Source organism: Macrotis lagotis, chromosome 5 (assembly GCF_037893015.1).
Source record: "Macrotis lagotis isolate mMagLag1 chromosome 5, bilby.v1.9.chrom.fasta, whole genome shotgun sequence".
NCBI classification, from domain to species: Eukaryota; Metazoa; Chordata; class Mammalia; order Peramelemorphia; family Peramelidae; genus Macrotis; species Macrotis lagotis.
In genome coordinates this window covers 211,914,751-211,931,815 of record NC_133662.1, presented here as the reverse complement: position 1 = coordinate 211,931,815, position 17,065 = coordinate 211,914,751, and the positions used below count along the sequence as shown (strand labels likewise).

Below are 17,065 nucleotides of genomic sequence, written 5' to 3'. Positions count from 1 at the left end.
TGGGCTGTCTGCGATGGAGAATACCATCTGTATCCAGACAAAGAATTGTGGCGTTTGGAGAAAGACTAAAGACTATTACCTTTAATTTTAAAAAACAAACAAAAACCGTAATCTTATTATGTAATTTTGCTATGTCTTATATTTTATTATTTTCTCCTTAAGGATGTAATTTCTCAAAGGGGCGGCTAGGTGGCGCAGTGAACAGAGCACTGGCCTTGGAGTCAGGAGTACCTGGGTTCAAATCCGACCTCAGACACTTAATAATTACCTGGTTGTGTGGCCTTGGGCAAGCCACTTAACCCCATTGCCTTGAAAAATCTTTTAAAAAAAAGGATATAATTTCTCTCTCAATACACTCAACTTAGGTCAATGTATAGCATGGAAACAATGAAAAGACTAATAGACTGCATTCTGGGGTGGGGGGAGTGAGATTAAGGGAAAAATTATAAAATTCAAAAAGAAATAAATTAATTAAAAACAAAAAAACAAATAACCTTTTCATGGCTCTCTTTGCTTCAAGAGCATGGATTAACTTTTTTATATCCAAGACACTCAGAACAATGTTTTAAAGTTGTAAAATAAAATACGATGATCAAAGAAATCAAAGGTTAGTGATAACCACAGATACAGACACACATTCCCCCTGGAATCTGACCACAGACCCCAAATTAATAACCTCTTGAACAAGGATCAAATAACAACTCCCTTGTCTGGCATCAAAAGCCCCTCACAATCTAGTTACAGTCAATCTCTCCAGGAAGATTACACAGGATTTCACCTTTCCCCATGTTTCTCCAGTGACATGCACAATCTGTCCCTGGTCTTTGCCATGCTTTCCCTCTTCACCTCTTCCTCTTGGAGGAGCTCAGAGGTCACTTTCTTCCAGAGACTTTTCCCAATTCCCAACCACAAATCTTTTGTTTATTTACTTTCTGTCTATCCTGTGTTTATCAGTGAATGTATTCTATCCCCCAAACTAAAGGGAAGCTCCCTGAGAGGTTTTGACTAGTGACTTTTAGTTCTATTTCCCCTGCACTTACCACATTGTTTAAAATGCCTGAGTGATAGTCCGATTTATTTTCTTCTCTTAAAAGTACTGCACTGGCAATCAGACAGCCTAGACTTAAGTATTACTATTGGTAAAACTTTCATTTTACCTCTCTTGTTATTAGTTTCTCCATTTGCAATATGAGGGGAATGACTAAATAATCTAAGGAACCTTCTATCTATGAATACTATAAGGAGATAGATAATGTAGTAAAAAAAAAAAAGGTGCATTAACTTTGGGGTTGGAGCACCTAGGTTCAAATCCTAATACATTATTTCCTGCATGACTGAGACAAATCATAATTGCTCTCTGGGACTCAGTTTCCTTGTTTATGGATTGACAGGTTTGGATCAGTGCTATGAAATGTGGCACTCTAAGTTTTTCAGATAAAAAAGAAAGCTTTCCATGTAGAAAAACACAAAGAATCCACAAATAGAATTTTGTAGTTTCATATAACTCAACCAATTTAAATGATCTAATCTTTTGAATTTATAAGCTATTGAGATTTACATCACCAACAGTGAAAACTGGTAAAATGGTATATGAGTATTTCCAATAGGAATAAAAAGTTCTCTTGAAAAGCAGTGCCTTGCATAGTATACTGTAGGCCCTTAAATGGCTACTGGATTAAATCAAATTTATGACATCAAAGAAAGAAATTTTCAAGTCAACTTTCTTTCTGATGTTATTTTTTTCCTCCCTTCCAAATGGGTACAAAATATAACATTTTTAAAATGCTTTCAAGTCTTTCATGTTGTTACCTAATGGTCAGATAAGTAAAGTTTAAAATTTTATGCTCAATGAATCACAGAAATCACTCTAAAAAGGTAATGAAGTAATCAACACAGGACTAGAATTAAGAGGGATTGGGAAAGCCTTCCTGAGAAAAAAATCATAGAAACAATAATTTCATTAAAGAGAATGACAACAATGAAACAATATATGAAAGCTTATGGGATACAAACAATGCACTACTTGGGCGAAATTTATATTTTTTAATGCTCATGTTAATAAAATAAAGAGCAGATCAATGAATTGGGCAAACAACTAAAAAACTAGAAGTAAAAAAGAACAAATAATATTATCCTCAATTCAACACTAAATTGGAAATTTGGAAAATCAAAGAAGAGATTGATAGAATTTAAAGTACAAAAACTATTAAACTAATAAAATTAGGAGTTGGTCTTATTGAGATGGTGGTGGGGGAGATAAATTATTGATTAATTTGATTAAAGAAAAATTACCAGTATCAAAAAAAGAAAGTGGTGAATTTACCACCAATTAAGAGGAAATTAAAGCAATTATTAGAAGTTATTTTCTCTAATTACATACCAATACATCTGATAACCTAAGCAAATGTACAAATGTACACAAAAATTATCCATATTATCACAAAAAATTAGAATGTTTAAATAACCCCATATTGGAAAATAAACCAAAGAAACTTGAACAATCCATGAATCCCTTAAGAAAAAATCTCTAGGCTCTGATGGATTCACAGGTGAATTCTTCCAAACATTTAAAGAACAAATAATTCCAACACTATATAAACTCTATGGAAAACTAGACAAAGAAGGAGTCCTACTAAATTCCTCTTGTGGTGTTGATATCTAAACTAGAAAGAGCAAAAACAGAGGAAGAAAACCATAGAAGAATTTTCTTAATAAATATTGATGTAAATATTTTAAATATTAGCAAAAAGAAAATATTTCCATAAATTATAACCTAAACATATTTCTTTAATGACTGACTTAATACTTCATATGTTTTGTTTTTGCTTTCTGCGATATAATAATATGCTTCTATTTATTTCTGGAAGCTAAGTGGTGCAGTGGCTAGAGAATTAGGCTTGAGGTCGGGAGATTCATCTTCCTGAGTTCAAATCTGACCTCAGACCCAGCTGTGTGACCCTAGACAAAATCATTTAACTCTGTTTGCTTCAGTTTTCTCATCTGCAAAAAGAGCTGGAAAAAAATGGCCAAGCAATACAGCAACTCTGCCAAGGAAACCCCAAATGGGGTCCTGAAGAATCAGATACTACTGAAATGACTCAACAATAACATTCTATTCTATATTATTTCTATACCTTAAACAAAAATATTTAATATCTATGATCTGGTTAATTTTACAGTTGACTAATATTAAATAAAGACATCATTTTGGGGGGGAGGGAAAACTCAAAAACAAGCATATGAACTGAAACCTACCCTGTGACTGCTTATACCATGGGCTTGTAACAAAATCCTCATACCTCTATCTCCCTTCCCTCTTTCCCAGTGCTTTCCTTCTATAATTTCAGTCATTGGTTCTATTTGATCCATTAAAATTTTCATTCTAATGTTGTCTGAGCAAGATTTTGTAACTCTTATTCCAGGCAGATGCCTTTCCAATTCTTTCTTCCATGACTCTAATATCTTTTCTAATTTCTTCCTCAAGCACTCTCATTTCATTTATAAAAACATTTCTAAAAATTTTAAAACTCATTTCCTCTTTTCTAGGAGTTTTAGGTGAATTTTTGCCTAAGCTGTGTTGTTTTCTGATATTTTCCTTGAAGATGTTCTGGAGTCATTCTCTTCTTCTGGGTTGTTTTGAATTTCCTTACTACCAAAACAGCTCTTTGGGGAGATTCTTTTTATTTCTGTTCATTCTTCCAGTTTACTTCTTGATTTTATACTTGACATCAGGACTGGGCTTAGTAGCCCTTTTGGATAGAAAGTCTTGGGATTCTCTCTTGGGATATTGAATGTTGCCCTATTCCAGGATCTCAGGGATAGGCCAGGGACCTGGCAAACTTTCAGTACTCCCAAAGTAATTTAATCCAGGAAACATCTTGCTGCACCCCCTGTCTGAGCCCTCAAAGTTCCTGCTCTGGGTTTGGCTCTGACCAACAATAGATCTCTGTGAACTCAGTTAATGTCAGACAGCTGGAATGGCAGAATTGTATGCTTCCTTTTAGTATGGGATTTCTGCCATGGTGATGCCTCTGCAATTTGGATGACACGCTGGGACTGAGACCCCTCTCTGTTCTTGAAGTTGGAGTCAACAGCTGCTTCTGAACTTCTTCCTTTCTCAGTACACAACCTGGGGCTTCTCTACCTCTTCTAGAATGAAAGATGAACAAAAACAACAATAACCTACAAATACTATCACCTACTTCATCTACCCCTAACTGGAACTCAGTAGTGGACAACAAAGCTGCCATTTTTCAACTGAACTATAGCCTGGGGGCCTGCTCTTGCCATGATGCATAGCCCTTCTTCCCTGGATAATGAACTGTTCCGCTTGTAGCATTCTCCTTACTGTCCCTAGATCTCTCATCTGTTTCCCTATGCCAAAGTGTGCTGGACAACTAACTGTGGCTTTTCTGGATTTCTCCAAAATTATTCAGTTAGGTACATTTTAAAAATTCTATTTGGAAGAGTTTGGTAGAGGGGTTCTCAGAGGTGCTACTTCTCAATTAGCTTTTCAATTAATTATTTGCTTAGGTGACCTCTCCCTCCTCAAATTTTCTTAAAGCATGTTAATTTAATCTCATTTTTGCTCTGAATTTTACCTTGTATCATATTTCTAAAAAAGCATGGCCCCTCCCTTTTAGACTATAAATCCCTGTGAGCAAGAATTGTTGTTTTATTTTTTCCTTCAAATTTGCATCACTGGTACGGAGGATGGAGGATTACACATAGCAGTGCTTAGTAAGATGTTTATTGTATTACAGATTTCATCTATTACTAGATGCTCTAATAGGGTAGTAAAGTGGTGAGGTGGAGAGGGGGCCTGGAGTTGGGAAGACTCCTTTTCTGGGGTTCAAATCTGGTCTCAGACACTTAGCTGTGTAATCCTGGGCAACTCACCTAACTTTGTCTGCCTCAGTTTCTTCATCTGTAAAATGAGCAGAAGAAGAAAATGGCAAACAATTCCATTATTTTTGTGAAGAAAACCCAAGTGGGGTCTCTACTAGTCAGACACGACTGAAACAACTGAACAGCAAAAAGATATTCTACCACATATCATACATGTATCGTAAAGTTTTCATGTTTAACAGTCACTGCATTACTACTACTACAGGCTGCCCCAGAATAGAGGTCACAGTCTCAACATGTGCTCTCTTTGAAAGGACAAAATAGTATAAAACTATTTTATATGAGTGTGTGTACATATATGTATATCTATACATTGAAATTAACATCAATTAACAGATATTTTTAGGTTTTATACAAATGAAATTTTGGAGAAGTATAGATATTCTATTCATACCAATGCATTGTAGAGGAGCTAGAAGTGTTAAGAAAAATCTATTGTTGAAAACAAAAAAGGAAATTTGTGATTATATGCAAATTCCCCAATACCACATTAAACTGAAATGCTATTTGAATATGTATATTTAGGATCTGTTACCAAATGGAAAATGCACTGAAACTATAAATAAACAACTACCCCAAAATGAGACTAGAATTCATCAATGCTGTCACAAACTATATTATATACTCATTTACAATTGAATGAAGTGTACTTCTATAGAAACTACTTCTTTGGAAAAGTACTTTATAAGCAAAACACATAAAAAGAAATTATTTAATTATCAAAAATAGTTTATAGCCCTCTAATAAATATTCATTCTACACAAAACACGACTGATTAATTCATTATAATTTCAAATCATATGTTAAAAAAGAAAAACGCTAGCAACTGAAGTGCCCTAATGCATTATTATTTTAAATCATATGGTTAAAAAGAAAAACACTAGCAACTAAAGTGCCCTAATGCCATTAGAATAATTTCCTAACTGTAATTCTGTTTCAAATATCAAGTCTTAAGAAGAATAAAACAGATTTAAGTCCATTTAATCCACTTACATATAAGATGCATACTTCCCTCTTCTCAAAAAAAGGCTTTGAAATAATTCTATTTTCATTTCTATAAACATGTAAGCTAAAAACCATCTTTAAAAGTCTTCTTTGTAACTTTTCCAAAGACCAAACTATTTTTATACCCAAGTTTATACTTAGTTTCCACTGACATATACCTAAAGAATAGCTGTGATACATTATAGCTTTTTAACTATTTTGAATAAATTCAAGATAAACATTTGACACTATTTATAAATTGGAATACTTTATTTTAAGTTTAAATTGGAAGGAATTTATTGTTTTAATAATGATATCTTTAAAAATACTCTAAAGAAAGAGACTTACCTGTAACGAACATGAAAAGAATGGTCTTCTCTCATGCTTATCAAAACACCACTTTCCTCCATTGAATCACATTATCAGTAGAGAAAAATAAGAAATAAATTTGTTGTATCCAGGTCAAGTCCTTTAATGTGTAGACTTGTTTTCAGAACATGGTCCGGTTAGTATATTAATGAGTTGGTGTTAATACATCCTAAGCTCCTGCTGTAATATTCTTCTTTATTAATAATGAAAGGAGGTCAATGTCAGATACAGCTTAATGGTTCAGAAATGGGTCCGCAATTCGTACATCTGTGGCCCTTTCAGCTCCACTTCAACTGCATTTCTGGAAAAGGAATACAAGATGCTTGACTTAATGTCCCATTGTTAAAACAACAATCCATAGTAAGCCTGAGCTGTGCATAAATATAGCTAGCTCTGAAGACTGATGTTTTGTGAATCACTTAAGAGATCAGAGGAAAAGGGTTTAGCTGTAACCATGGGACTCTAAGTAGGCATCTGAGTGACAAGTGTCTGAGAACAGTGCTCAAGCTTAATTGGCAAACTGTTTCTGAATTTATTCATCATTCTTTGTCAGAAATAATTATAGATGGCTATGTTCATAAGTGCATTAGTATGATATTTAAGAACAAACTAGATATTTTATATGATTATGAAGACAATGATGATTTAACTATTATATAACAAGTGATTCCAAACCACTAAGTTCTGTTACTGTTTTACTTCTTCACTCAAGTTTTCCAAATATTTTCATTGTACTTTAATTACGTTTGTATATAGGCAGCATGAGAGTGGATTTCTGATCTGATGGACATGGCAAGTTTGCACACAACTCAATGGGGGCTTTCCTTGCTTTCTCAGGATATCCAAGACCACCCAATTTTCATTTCTTACTCTTCCCACATGACCAGTTCTTCTTTATCTATCATAGCCTGTACAAATGGTTGTTGTTCTTTTCTCTACCCCATCCAAGGATCAAAGTACTGTCCTCTACCCCAATGAAAGTGCCTAATGTTGCTCTCAGTCATAAAGAAAGAAAAATGATACGGGGGGGGGGGGGGGGGAAGAGTACGTGTTTAAATAAATACAGGGAAAAAACTAAGAAAAACAAGACCAGCTTAAGAGAGCTTATCCCTGGGGATAATTTCTAAGCAAGGATGGTCATTCTACATGCAGTGATCCATCTGTCCCCTACAAAGAATCTCAGCTGAAAGGGATTTCAGAGAGTATTTAATTTACTCTATACTTGAAGAAGAATCATCTCTACAACATAGTCGACAAGTGGTTATCCAGTTTTCCTTAAAAACTTTCAGTGAGGGGAAAACTGCTATCTCTCAAGACATCTGAACTCACTATTTAAATTTTTTATTTAAAAAGTATTTTAAATTTTTAAATTTTAAATCCACTATTTAAAATGTATTCTTAAATCAAATCTAAGTTTGACTCTTTGACCATTCCACTTATTACTCATAGTTGAGTCCTCTGAGGTAAAGCAAAATAAGTCTATTTCCCTTTCCATATCAAATATTTAAAGACAACTGTTATAGGCCAGGAATCTTTTCTTTCAACTCATAAATACATGAGTTCAAGTCCTTCACCAATACCAGAGGCAGTATGGGTTGAGTAAAAAAGAGTGCAAAATCTGAATTAACTAACATGGGCTAAACTCTCAACAATGCCATTGTGTGAGAGCCTAGGACAAGTCATGTAAACTCACTGGAGTCTCTTTCAAATGTTTCATATTTAAGTTGTCTCAACATTTAACCAAAGGTATAGAAAATATTAGTGCTTGATAAACCTATAGGAAATAGAAACTAATAAAAGGGTGGCAAGGTATAGTAGAAGGACTGCTGGATTTGGAGGGACCAGTGAGACTATAATAATCAGTGATCACTTTTAAGCTTCAGTTTCCTCATCCAAAAATGAAAGGGTTGGACTACCATCCTTTGGCTGTTCTCTAGCCTATCAATATCCTTCTAAAATGTGTGACTAAAAATGACTATGATGTCCCTGACAAAGTAGAACTAGCATTTTGTCCTGGAAGCACTAGGGCATCTAAGCTACTAAGCCTCTTTTTTTATTTTAAAAGAAATTTTAAATGTTTTATTGATGAATTTTTCTTTATCTCCTAACTTTCTAATGTCTGTATTCTTCTCCTTGAAATAATTCCCTCCCCTTAAAACAAAATAAGTTAAGCAAAACAAACTCACTGATTGGAGATATTACAAAGGTAGAATTTACAGGACCTGGCAACAAATGGGGATAAAGAATAAGAAGTTAAGGGTGGCACCTAAATTGTGAGACTGAAAGAACTTTGGTACTCTCAACATTAATGAGGAAATTCAGAAGAGGGCAGGATTTGGGAGGCAAAGATAATGAGCTCTATTTTGATTATGTTGAGTTTAAGATATCAACAAAGCCTCAAATTTTAGATGTCCAGTAAGCAGCTGAACAAGTGAGTCTAAAGATTATAGTTGGACAAACAGGTTTGAGGATTATCTCTGGAAAGATAACCAAACCATGAGAGCTGATGAGATGGTCAAATGCAATAGTAAAGAGGGAAAAGGGACCCAAGGCAGAGTACTGGATAAAGATTTGCCAAAGAGCAAGAAGGGACAGTTGCAGAGAAGAGAAGGGAGGAGAGAGAACCAGGAGAAAGTAGTACCACAAAAAAAAAGAAATTGGGGGCAGCTAGGTGACACAATGAATAGAGCACCGGTCCTGGAGTCAGGAGGACCCAAGTTCAAATCCGACCTCAGACACTTAATAATTACCTAGCTGTGTAACCTTGGGCAAGTCTTTAACCCCATTGCCTTGCAAAAAAAAACTACAAAAAAAGAAATTAAAAAGTATACAGGAGGAAAGGGTGATCTAAGTTGGGCAGGAAGTCAAGAAGAATAAGGGTTGAGAAAAGGCCATATTATCTGCCAATTAAGATATCATATGTAACTTTTGGAGAGAACAGTTTCAGTTGAATGATGAGGTCAGAAGTCAGACTACAAAAAAATTTAAAAAGAAAAGACAGTAGAAGTACCTATTGTGGACAGCTTTCTCGAGAAGTTTAACCATAAAAGAGATAAGAGATATAGGACAATAATAGCTATCACAGATGAATAACTCAAGTGGATTTTCTGAGGATGGGGGGGGACACAAGAATGTTTAAGGCAAAAGAAAAAAATAGTAGATAGGAAGAAATTGAAGATTAGTGAGAGGGAAGGAATAACAGAGGAGGCAATCCACTGAAGAAGACCAAATGGATTGAGAACAATTTTCCATGTAGACAGTTTCACCTTGGAAAAGAGAAAGTTTAACTCATCTTATGAAATAGAGGTGAAGCAAAAAGTAGCAGAAAACATCTGAGTAATGAAATGAGGATAGCAGAAGAGGAAGCTCTTCTCAATTTTTTCAATTTAGGAGTCTCAATTTTCAATGAAATATGAGGCAAGATTCTCAACTGAATAGGTGGGAAGAGGAGCTATGAGAGATTTGAGGAAGGATGATAAAAATTTTCAAAGGGTTCTTTGGTGAACTTAGAAGGGTGGAAATATATTACCTTGGCAAAGTGAAGGCCCATTTGAAATTATTTACATAATTACAACATAAATTGTAGTGGATTCAGCATGGTTTCCTGATTTTCTATGTCTCTGTTCAGAAGCAAATATAAGCAATAAATAAATGGGGGAGAGGAAGTGTGATGCAAGGATTAGGCTTGGCTGGTGGAATTGGAATAGGATAAGTTAAGGAATTTGAAAGGACAGTGTAGAACTGAATTGGTTTACCAAGGAGTCAAGAAGGGGAAAGGAAGAAAATTTAGTGATAATTCTAGATAGCCTAGGGCCTGGGGAATGGAAGAATTAGAGGTCACAGACAGAATGAAGACAAGGATTTGGGGTTGCAAGGGAAAGGGAGAAGTGAAATGATAACAAATCATAGATAAAGGAATTTTGGAATTCTTACATAAATATGAAAGTGGAACATTTTTGGCTCATGGCAAGAGCAATAACTATCTCTGCTTAGTCAAGGTAGGATGGAGGAGCAGAACATGCGAAATGAGTAAATTGAGAAACTGGTAAGTAAAGGTGTCTGAGGAAATAATACATATGCTGAAGTTCCATAATTAGAGGGCAGGAAATACAGAAGAGTAAGACTGAACTAGATACTGAACTCGTTGAAGAAAAGAGAATCTGAAGGTCAAGAGATAACAGCTACCAGACTCATCATTGGGTAGCAATTCTGAATTCTCAAATGAAAGAGGTAGAAGAACCTGGGAGGCAAGAGGGAACAAGGAGTACTTCAACCACTGGATCAGAACAACTGAAAGAAAGCATAACAAGCTAGAAAAGGGTAGCCAGGGAAATGGAGGTAAAGTGAGAGCTGGAAGATAAAAGACATGGGTAAAGGCTTAAGACAAAACAAGAACCATGTGGAAGGGGTGGAAAATTTTAGAGTAGAACAGGATGAGAGTGGTGTAGGATAAGAAGAATGGAAATGAAGTAGTGGTTCTTATAAGTCAAAAAAAAAGTTGGGGAGAAAGTAGAGGTGGTCAGAATTACTGAGATAGGAAAAGGTATGATGGAATAGGAGTTTGTAAATCAATGAAGAAAGAGTTCACATAAATTATTAATATCCCAAGGGATTTAGTTTCAGGATGGAGTCCTTTCAGGGCATTAGGCAGCAGGGTTCGGATGGAGGGAGAGAAGATGAGAAGAGATACCAGAGGAGGGAACAAAATGGAAATGGATTTGCCTTAGTCCTAACTTGGCAAGTCAAGGAAGGTGGCCTGTAGAAGGGGTGATGGAATGAGGGTTTTCCTCCTTTCCCTGAAGGGAACCCTACACAATTCCAAGGCAGAATCTGAAGAACTGCACTATGCATATACCCGCCTTTTTCTGTCTATTTCAAGATCTTTCTTCCAGTATCTCAGGTCTATAAGCTCAGTATCAACTCCTCAATCTTATTTGCTCCACAAATCCAATCTTAACCCCCACAACTTCTTTCATTGTCATTTTCTTCTTTACTTACAAAGCCATCCCATTAGCCCAGACCTCAGTCAGCTCCCTTCAATAGCATTCTAAATGGTTTCCCTGAAACAAGTCTTCCTCTACTCTAGTCTACATTCCATATATCTGCCACTTAAGTGCACCACTTCCCTAAACGATAAATTCTAGTGTCTCCCTACTGCCTCTAGAACAAAATATGAATTTTTAGGTTTCACTCTTAATAACCCTTTCAAATCTGGTCCAAATCTGTATCTTCAGCCTCACCGGACATTATTCCATATACTGTGATCCACACAAAGTGGCCTTCTCTCTGTTCTTTACACTGGGCAAATCCGTCCCTTTGCTTTGTTTGTACCCAACATGACTGGAGCAAAATCCCTCTTCCAGCACAGAATCTCTTACCCCTAGAGTACAGGAATTCACCACTTTTTGCATGAAGCTTTTCCTAATGTCCTTCCTCCTTAACTCCCTGGTATATTTATTTTCTTTACCCAATATCCTGAAAGATTTTGTTAAACACCTTTGGCAAATGTACGTCCCTGTTTTATGCCTCATCAAACAGGGCATTACCACCTCTCCCTACGTATCTTCGTACAAATACCTGTCTCATAAAACACTTTGGGATTCCTTCAAAGCTCAGCCATGGTGCCCTCTGCATTGGGAGGCATTCCTGATCCCCCTTAGGAAATTACTTTTTCCTGCTTCATTAATACTTGCATGCAGACTGTATTTTCCTTTAGTAGAATGTTGGGACAGGGACTATTTTATTTTAGTCAAACTGCCCAGTGTTCAGTACATAGTAGGTTCTTAACATGTGAATCAAATACTAATAATCAGAGTACTATTGAATAAAATTGCCTCTGGTATTACACTTATCACATATTATTGTATGATGGTAAAGTTGTCACTGGAGAACAATAAAAGACTTTCCTTTGCTCTAAGGTAAATGTATTTTCTATAACTCTCAGGCAACTGCATCTATGAGATTATAGGGTTTTTAGGGCTAAAAGGGACTTTGGAGGTCAATGAGTCCAATCCCTTCATTTTACAAGTGAAGAAAATGAGTCTTAGAGAGATTGACTAACTTATCCATAGTTGTAAGAGATAGAATTTATATCTGATTCCAACTCCTTAACTCTGAAGTACTATTCCACCCAATATTTTAGATGTCTCTACTGCAAAATATTGTGAAAACCTGCCTTTCTTCTCATATTTTCATTAACTCAAGATATATGCAGACTATTCTGACAAAGACTATATGTACTCTTCATTTATTTGAGGTATCTTGAAAAATCAGCCCCTGCCTTGAAATTATGTATAATACAAAATTCTTTTTAATGTATTTGAGAGGAACTCCTAAACTTTACCTAAGTATCAAATGACATTTTGACTTCTTTACATCATTACACCAAATAACTAATGTGGTAAAGTTCAAATGTGAAGATTTTTTTTTCCATCCTTGATAATGAGACTAAGATTGCACTAAAAAGCTAACAATCTGTTCTATTTCATTTTTCCCTCATTGTTTTCAATGATTTTGTGAGTTAATAATGCTAATAATAAACCAACAACCTCTTCCAGAACAGTGAGCAAATTGACTCTCTGCAGTCTAATGCAGTGCAGACCTTAGGTGCTATGTCTTTCTGCATGGATAAGAGATTCAAGATCCTGCAGCAAAGTAATTCTAAGTGTAGTAGGGTAGAGTAGTACTTCAGAGTTCTGGCTAAGTGAGTTTCTGAGCTCTTCTGTCCTCTTCTTTGTGGCAAATATTTTATATTATGTTATAATTCTCTAAGAAATCATGATAATCAGAGTTGGTCTTTGGGGTTGGATTGGAACTGTTTTAACTATTGCTCACATTAACTGCAGATTTTGAAATGGTTCTCATATTAGTAAGTAGCCAGGAGATTTCTATCTATGAAGTTATAGACAATTTCATTAAAAAGCACAGTCATCAAAACTATTTGGTACTGGCTGAGAAAGAGAGTGATGGATCAGTGGAATAGATTAAGAACAAAAGAAAACAGTAGTAAGTGACTATAATTGACTACAGTGAACTACTGATTGATAAACCCAAAAGACTCCAGCTTCTGGGCTAAGAATTCACTAGTTGAAAACCAACTGCTGGGAAAACTGGAAAACAGTGTGGCAGAAACTAGGCAAGGACCAACATCTCATACCCTATCCCAAGGTAAGGTCAAAATGGGTACACAGCTGGGGCGGCTAGGTGGCGCAGTGGATAGAGCACTGGCCTTGGAGTCAGGAGTACCTGAGTTCAAATCCGACCTCAGACACTTAGTAATTGCCTAGCTGTGTGGCCTTGGGCAAGCCACTTAACCCCATTGCCTTGAAAAATCTAAAAAAAAAATGGGTACACAGCTTAGACATAAAGATAATAACCTAAGTCAATTAGGAGAACAAGGAATAATTTATCTGTCAGATCTATGGAAAGGGGAGCAGTTTATGTCCAAACAAGAGATAGAGAATATTATAACATATAAAAAAGATAATTTTTACTACGTTAAAAAGCTTTTGAAAAAAAAGCTTTTGCATAAATAGAATCATTGCAACCATGATTAAAAGGAATGAAGAAACCTAAGAAACAATTTTCACAGTTACTGTTTCTGATAAAGGGCTCACTTCTAAAATACAAGTCATTCCCTACTTGATAAATGGCCAAAGGACAAGAGCAGTTTCAGATGAAGTAATTAAAGCTATTATTAGTTATATAAAAAAAACTCAAAATCATTACTGATTAGAGAAATGCAAATTAAAATAACTCTGAGGTATCACCTCACACCTATCAGATTGGCTAATATGACAAAAATAGGAAAATGACTGAGTTGGAGGGATAAATAAAACCTTTCTAAAAAGGAGGGGATGTGGAAAAACTAGAATAATAATGTATTGTTGGGGGAGTTGTGAACTTATCCAAGGTTCTGGAGAGAAATTTGGAACTATGCCCAAAGGGTAAAAAACTATGCAAAACAACTTTGATCCTAGGGGCAGCAGCAGCAGCTGCCCTGGAGTCAGGAGTACCTGGGTTCAAATCCGGTCTCGGACACTTAATAATTACCTAGCTGTGTGGCCTTGGCTAAACCACTTAATCCCATTTGCCTTGCAAAAAAAAAAACAACCTAAAAAAAACCCCCTTCAATCCAGCAATACCACTATTTTGTCTGAATCACAAAGAGATAAAAAAAAAGGGGGGGGGGAGACCCACATGTACAAAAATATTTAATAGCTCTTTTTTGTAGTAGCAAAGAATTGGAAATTGAGGGCAGGTAATAGGGTCATCAAAAGCATTGTACAAGTGACCGAACAAGTCATGGTTTATGAATGTAATGAAGTACTATGGTTCTGTAAGAAATCATGAATGGTCAGACTTCAGAAAAGCCTGTAAAGACTTGCATAAACTGACACAGTAAAGTGAGAAGAACCAGAACACTGTATACATTAGCAGCAACAGTGTGATCACACAATCAGCTATGATGGACTTCTCAGCAGTATAATGATCTGTCTCTTAATCAATTAAAGCACTTAAATCTATACAGATCAAATAAAAATCTATATGTAAAACTCTGTAAATTTTAAAGCACTATATCAACACTAACTATTGTGCACCTGCTTTTCATGACCCCAAGCTTCTCCTCAAAGAATGAGTCCATCATTTAAAGACTAATATTCTTATGAGGATGCTAAGTGATTGTGAAACATGGTAATACCACAATCTCTAAAGTTGTGGGACCCCAAAGAACAACACAGAAGTGCATGATGGATAGGAATAGGCTGTCAAAAACCATCAATGCACACCCAAAAATGGCATAAAAGACATCAAAGAGAGAAGATGCACAATCAAGCATTTTTCTTTCCTCTTGGTATCAAGAGGAATTTGTCAGTTAAAACAACAAAACCTTTTAACTTTGAGATAGAACAATTAGTTTAAGTTTTTGATACTATTGACTAAGTTTAAAACTCTTTCTTCCCTTGGCTTTAGAGCTGCTACATCCCTATACAGTATCACAGAATAACAAATTTTGTATCAAAAATTCATTCCTTTTACTCTACTTGCCAATTTCTGGAGAAAGAACTGCAATCCTTCAATCATCCAGGTTTGACAAGGTGATGTTACCATCATCTCCTAGGGCAGCTAGGTGGGTCAGTGGATAGAACACTGGCCTTAAAGTCATGAGGATGGGAGTTTGGATCTGACCTCAGGCACTTACTAGCTGTGTGACCCTGGGGCAAGCCCCTTAACCCTGATTGCCTCACATCCAGGGTCATCTCCAGTCATCTTGATTCATCTCTGGCCACTGGATCCAGATGACTCTAGAGGAGAAAGTGAGGCTAGTGACTTAGCACAGAATTCCCTCACTCAAATCCAATTCATATGCTTCTCATGTCATCACCTACCTGATGTCATGGTGTTATTTGAGAATGAAGAACAAACATCATCTCCTTATTCTCTCTCATTTCACCTATCCAATCAGAATGCTGACATCTTTATCCTCACAATAACTCTCCAACATCTCCTCTCTAATCACAGTGCCACCATGTCCCTAAAGCAGGTCATTACTACTTTACCAGAGCTTTTGCCACAGTTGGCATCATTCAAAATCCCTAATTTCCTTCATGGATAATCTCAAATACCACCTTCCACATGAAGCTTTTCCTGATCTCCCTGCTGTATTTTCCTTGGTTCCAAATCACTTGTATCTATTTTTTTATCTACCTACACACACACACACACACACACACACACACACACACACACACACACACACACACACTAAACTCTAAGCTTCTTCTGGGCAAGGGTTGTTTTTGCTTTTTTTTGTATTCCTCACACCCAGAATAGTGCCTGGAACATGGAAGGTCCTTAATAAATGTTTGTTCATTGACTGGAATTAGAGGAACCTTGATTCTGCTATTTACCTCCTGATTTAAAGGGTGGATCAGTTCTCTTTAGGCTATGGTATTCTTGGTTTCATGTAGGAGTATCTTTCAGGAGCTAACTGGTACATTCTTGATAATTTTTGTTTTGTTACTTAGTCCTTAGTCATGAATAAGCATTGCTTCAGACAAATTGAGGCCTGGGAAAACCTTAATTTAGAAAGGCTAAAGGTCACTTATTGCTTCCTGGTCCATCACCAATTGTCTTGACTTTCTTTGCCTGACCACTGATCTGCTATGACTCCAGAGGATTGAATGAGACTGAAGACTTCATTGCTCCACCCCACCTTGGGTAAAATTCATTTAGCAAGTCAAGACATCACCCTCATGATGTTACTGAACTCTTTGAGAATGAAGGATAACAAATCCCTTAACCCCTGGATTTGCTTCCTTCTCAATAAAAAAGAAAAAAAAGCAGACTGGATAATCTCTATACCCTTTCCAGTTCTGAAACTGAAAATTCTCTTTTTCTTCTTTGCTAGCTCCTCTTCTTCATTACCTCTTAAGCTTCACTAAGGGTCTGCCTTTCTCTCTTCTCCATCTCTCAATTCATTTTTCAACCTTGGTAATCTCCAAAACTTTGACTACCACCTCTTTACATAGGACTCCCAAACTGCAACTACATAAAAGTCAGCATCTCAAATCAATGTGACCTTATTTTCCCCTCTTAAAATTTCCTTTAGGTGTTGATTTAACTACTACTTTCAATGGGACTAGTCCAGAGTCATCCCCCTCCCACCTTTGGGTACATGGTAGATTCTTGACTCTTCACATTATTTAATCTATTACTAGAGTCTGGATTTCACTTCCTTAACATTTATTGTCTCCTGACACCATCCAAATATAAACCTTTAATAATTACTTCGATCTATTTT

The 17,065-nt window shown here is 36.0% G+C and overlaps 1 protein-coding gene across 3 annotated transcripts in view; it reads right to left on the bottom strand.

The window, feature by feature from the left end:
* The window catches only part of GPSM2 (G protein signaling modulator 2), a 78,307-nt gene that overhangs the window by 35,725 nt on the left and 25,517 nt on the right, over nucleotides 1-17,065 (bottom strand). For all 3 annotated transcript variants that reach the window (XM_074188322.1, XM_074188321.1, XM_074188323.1), the window contains one exon: nucleotides 6,241-6,562. Coding sequence is in view for 1 of the 3 variants with exons in the window: in XM_074188323.1 (XP_074044424.1) it covers nucleotides 6,241-6,302 (62 nt within the window). In the remaining 2 variants the exon portion in view is untranslated. The remainder of the gene's footprint in view (nucleotides 1-6,240; nucleotides 6,563-17,065) is intronic.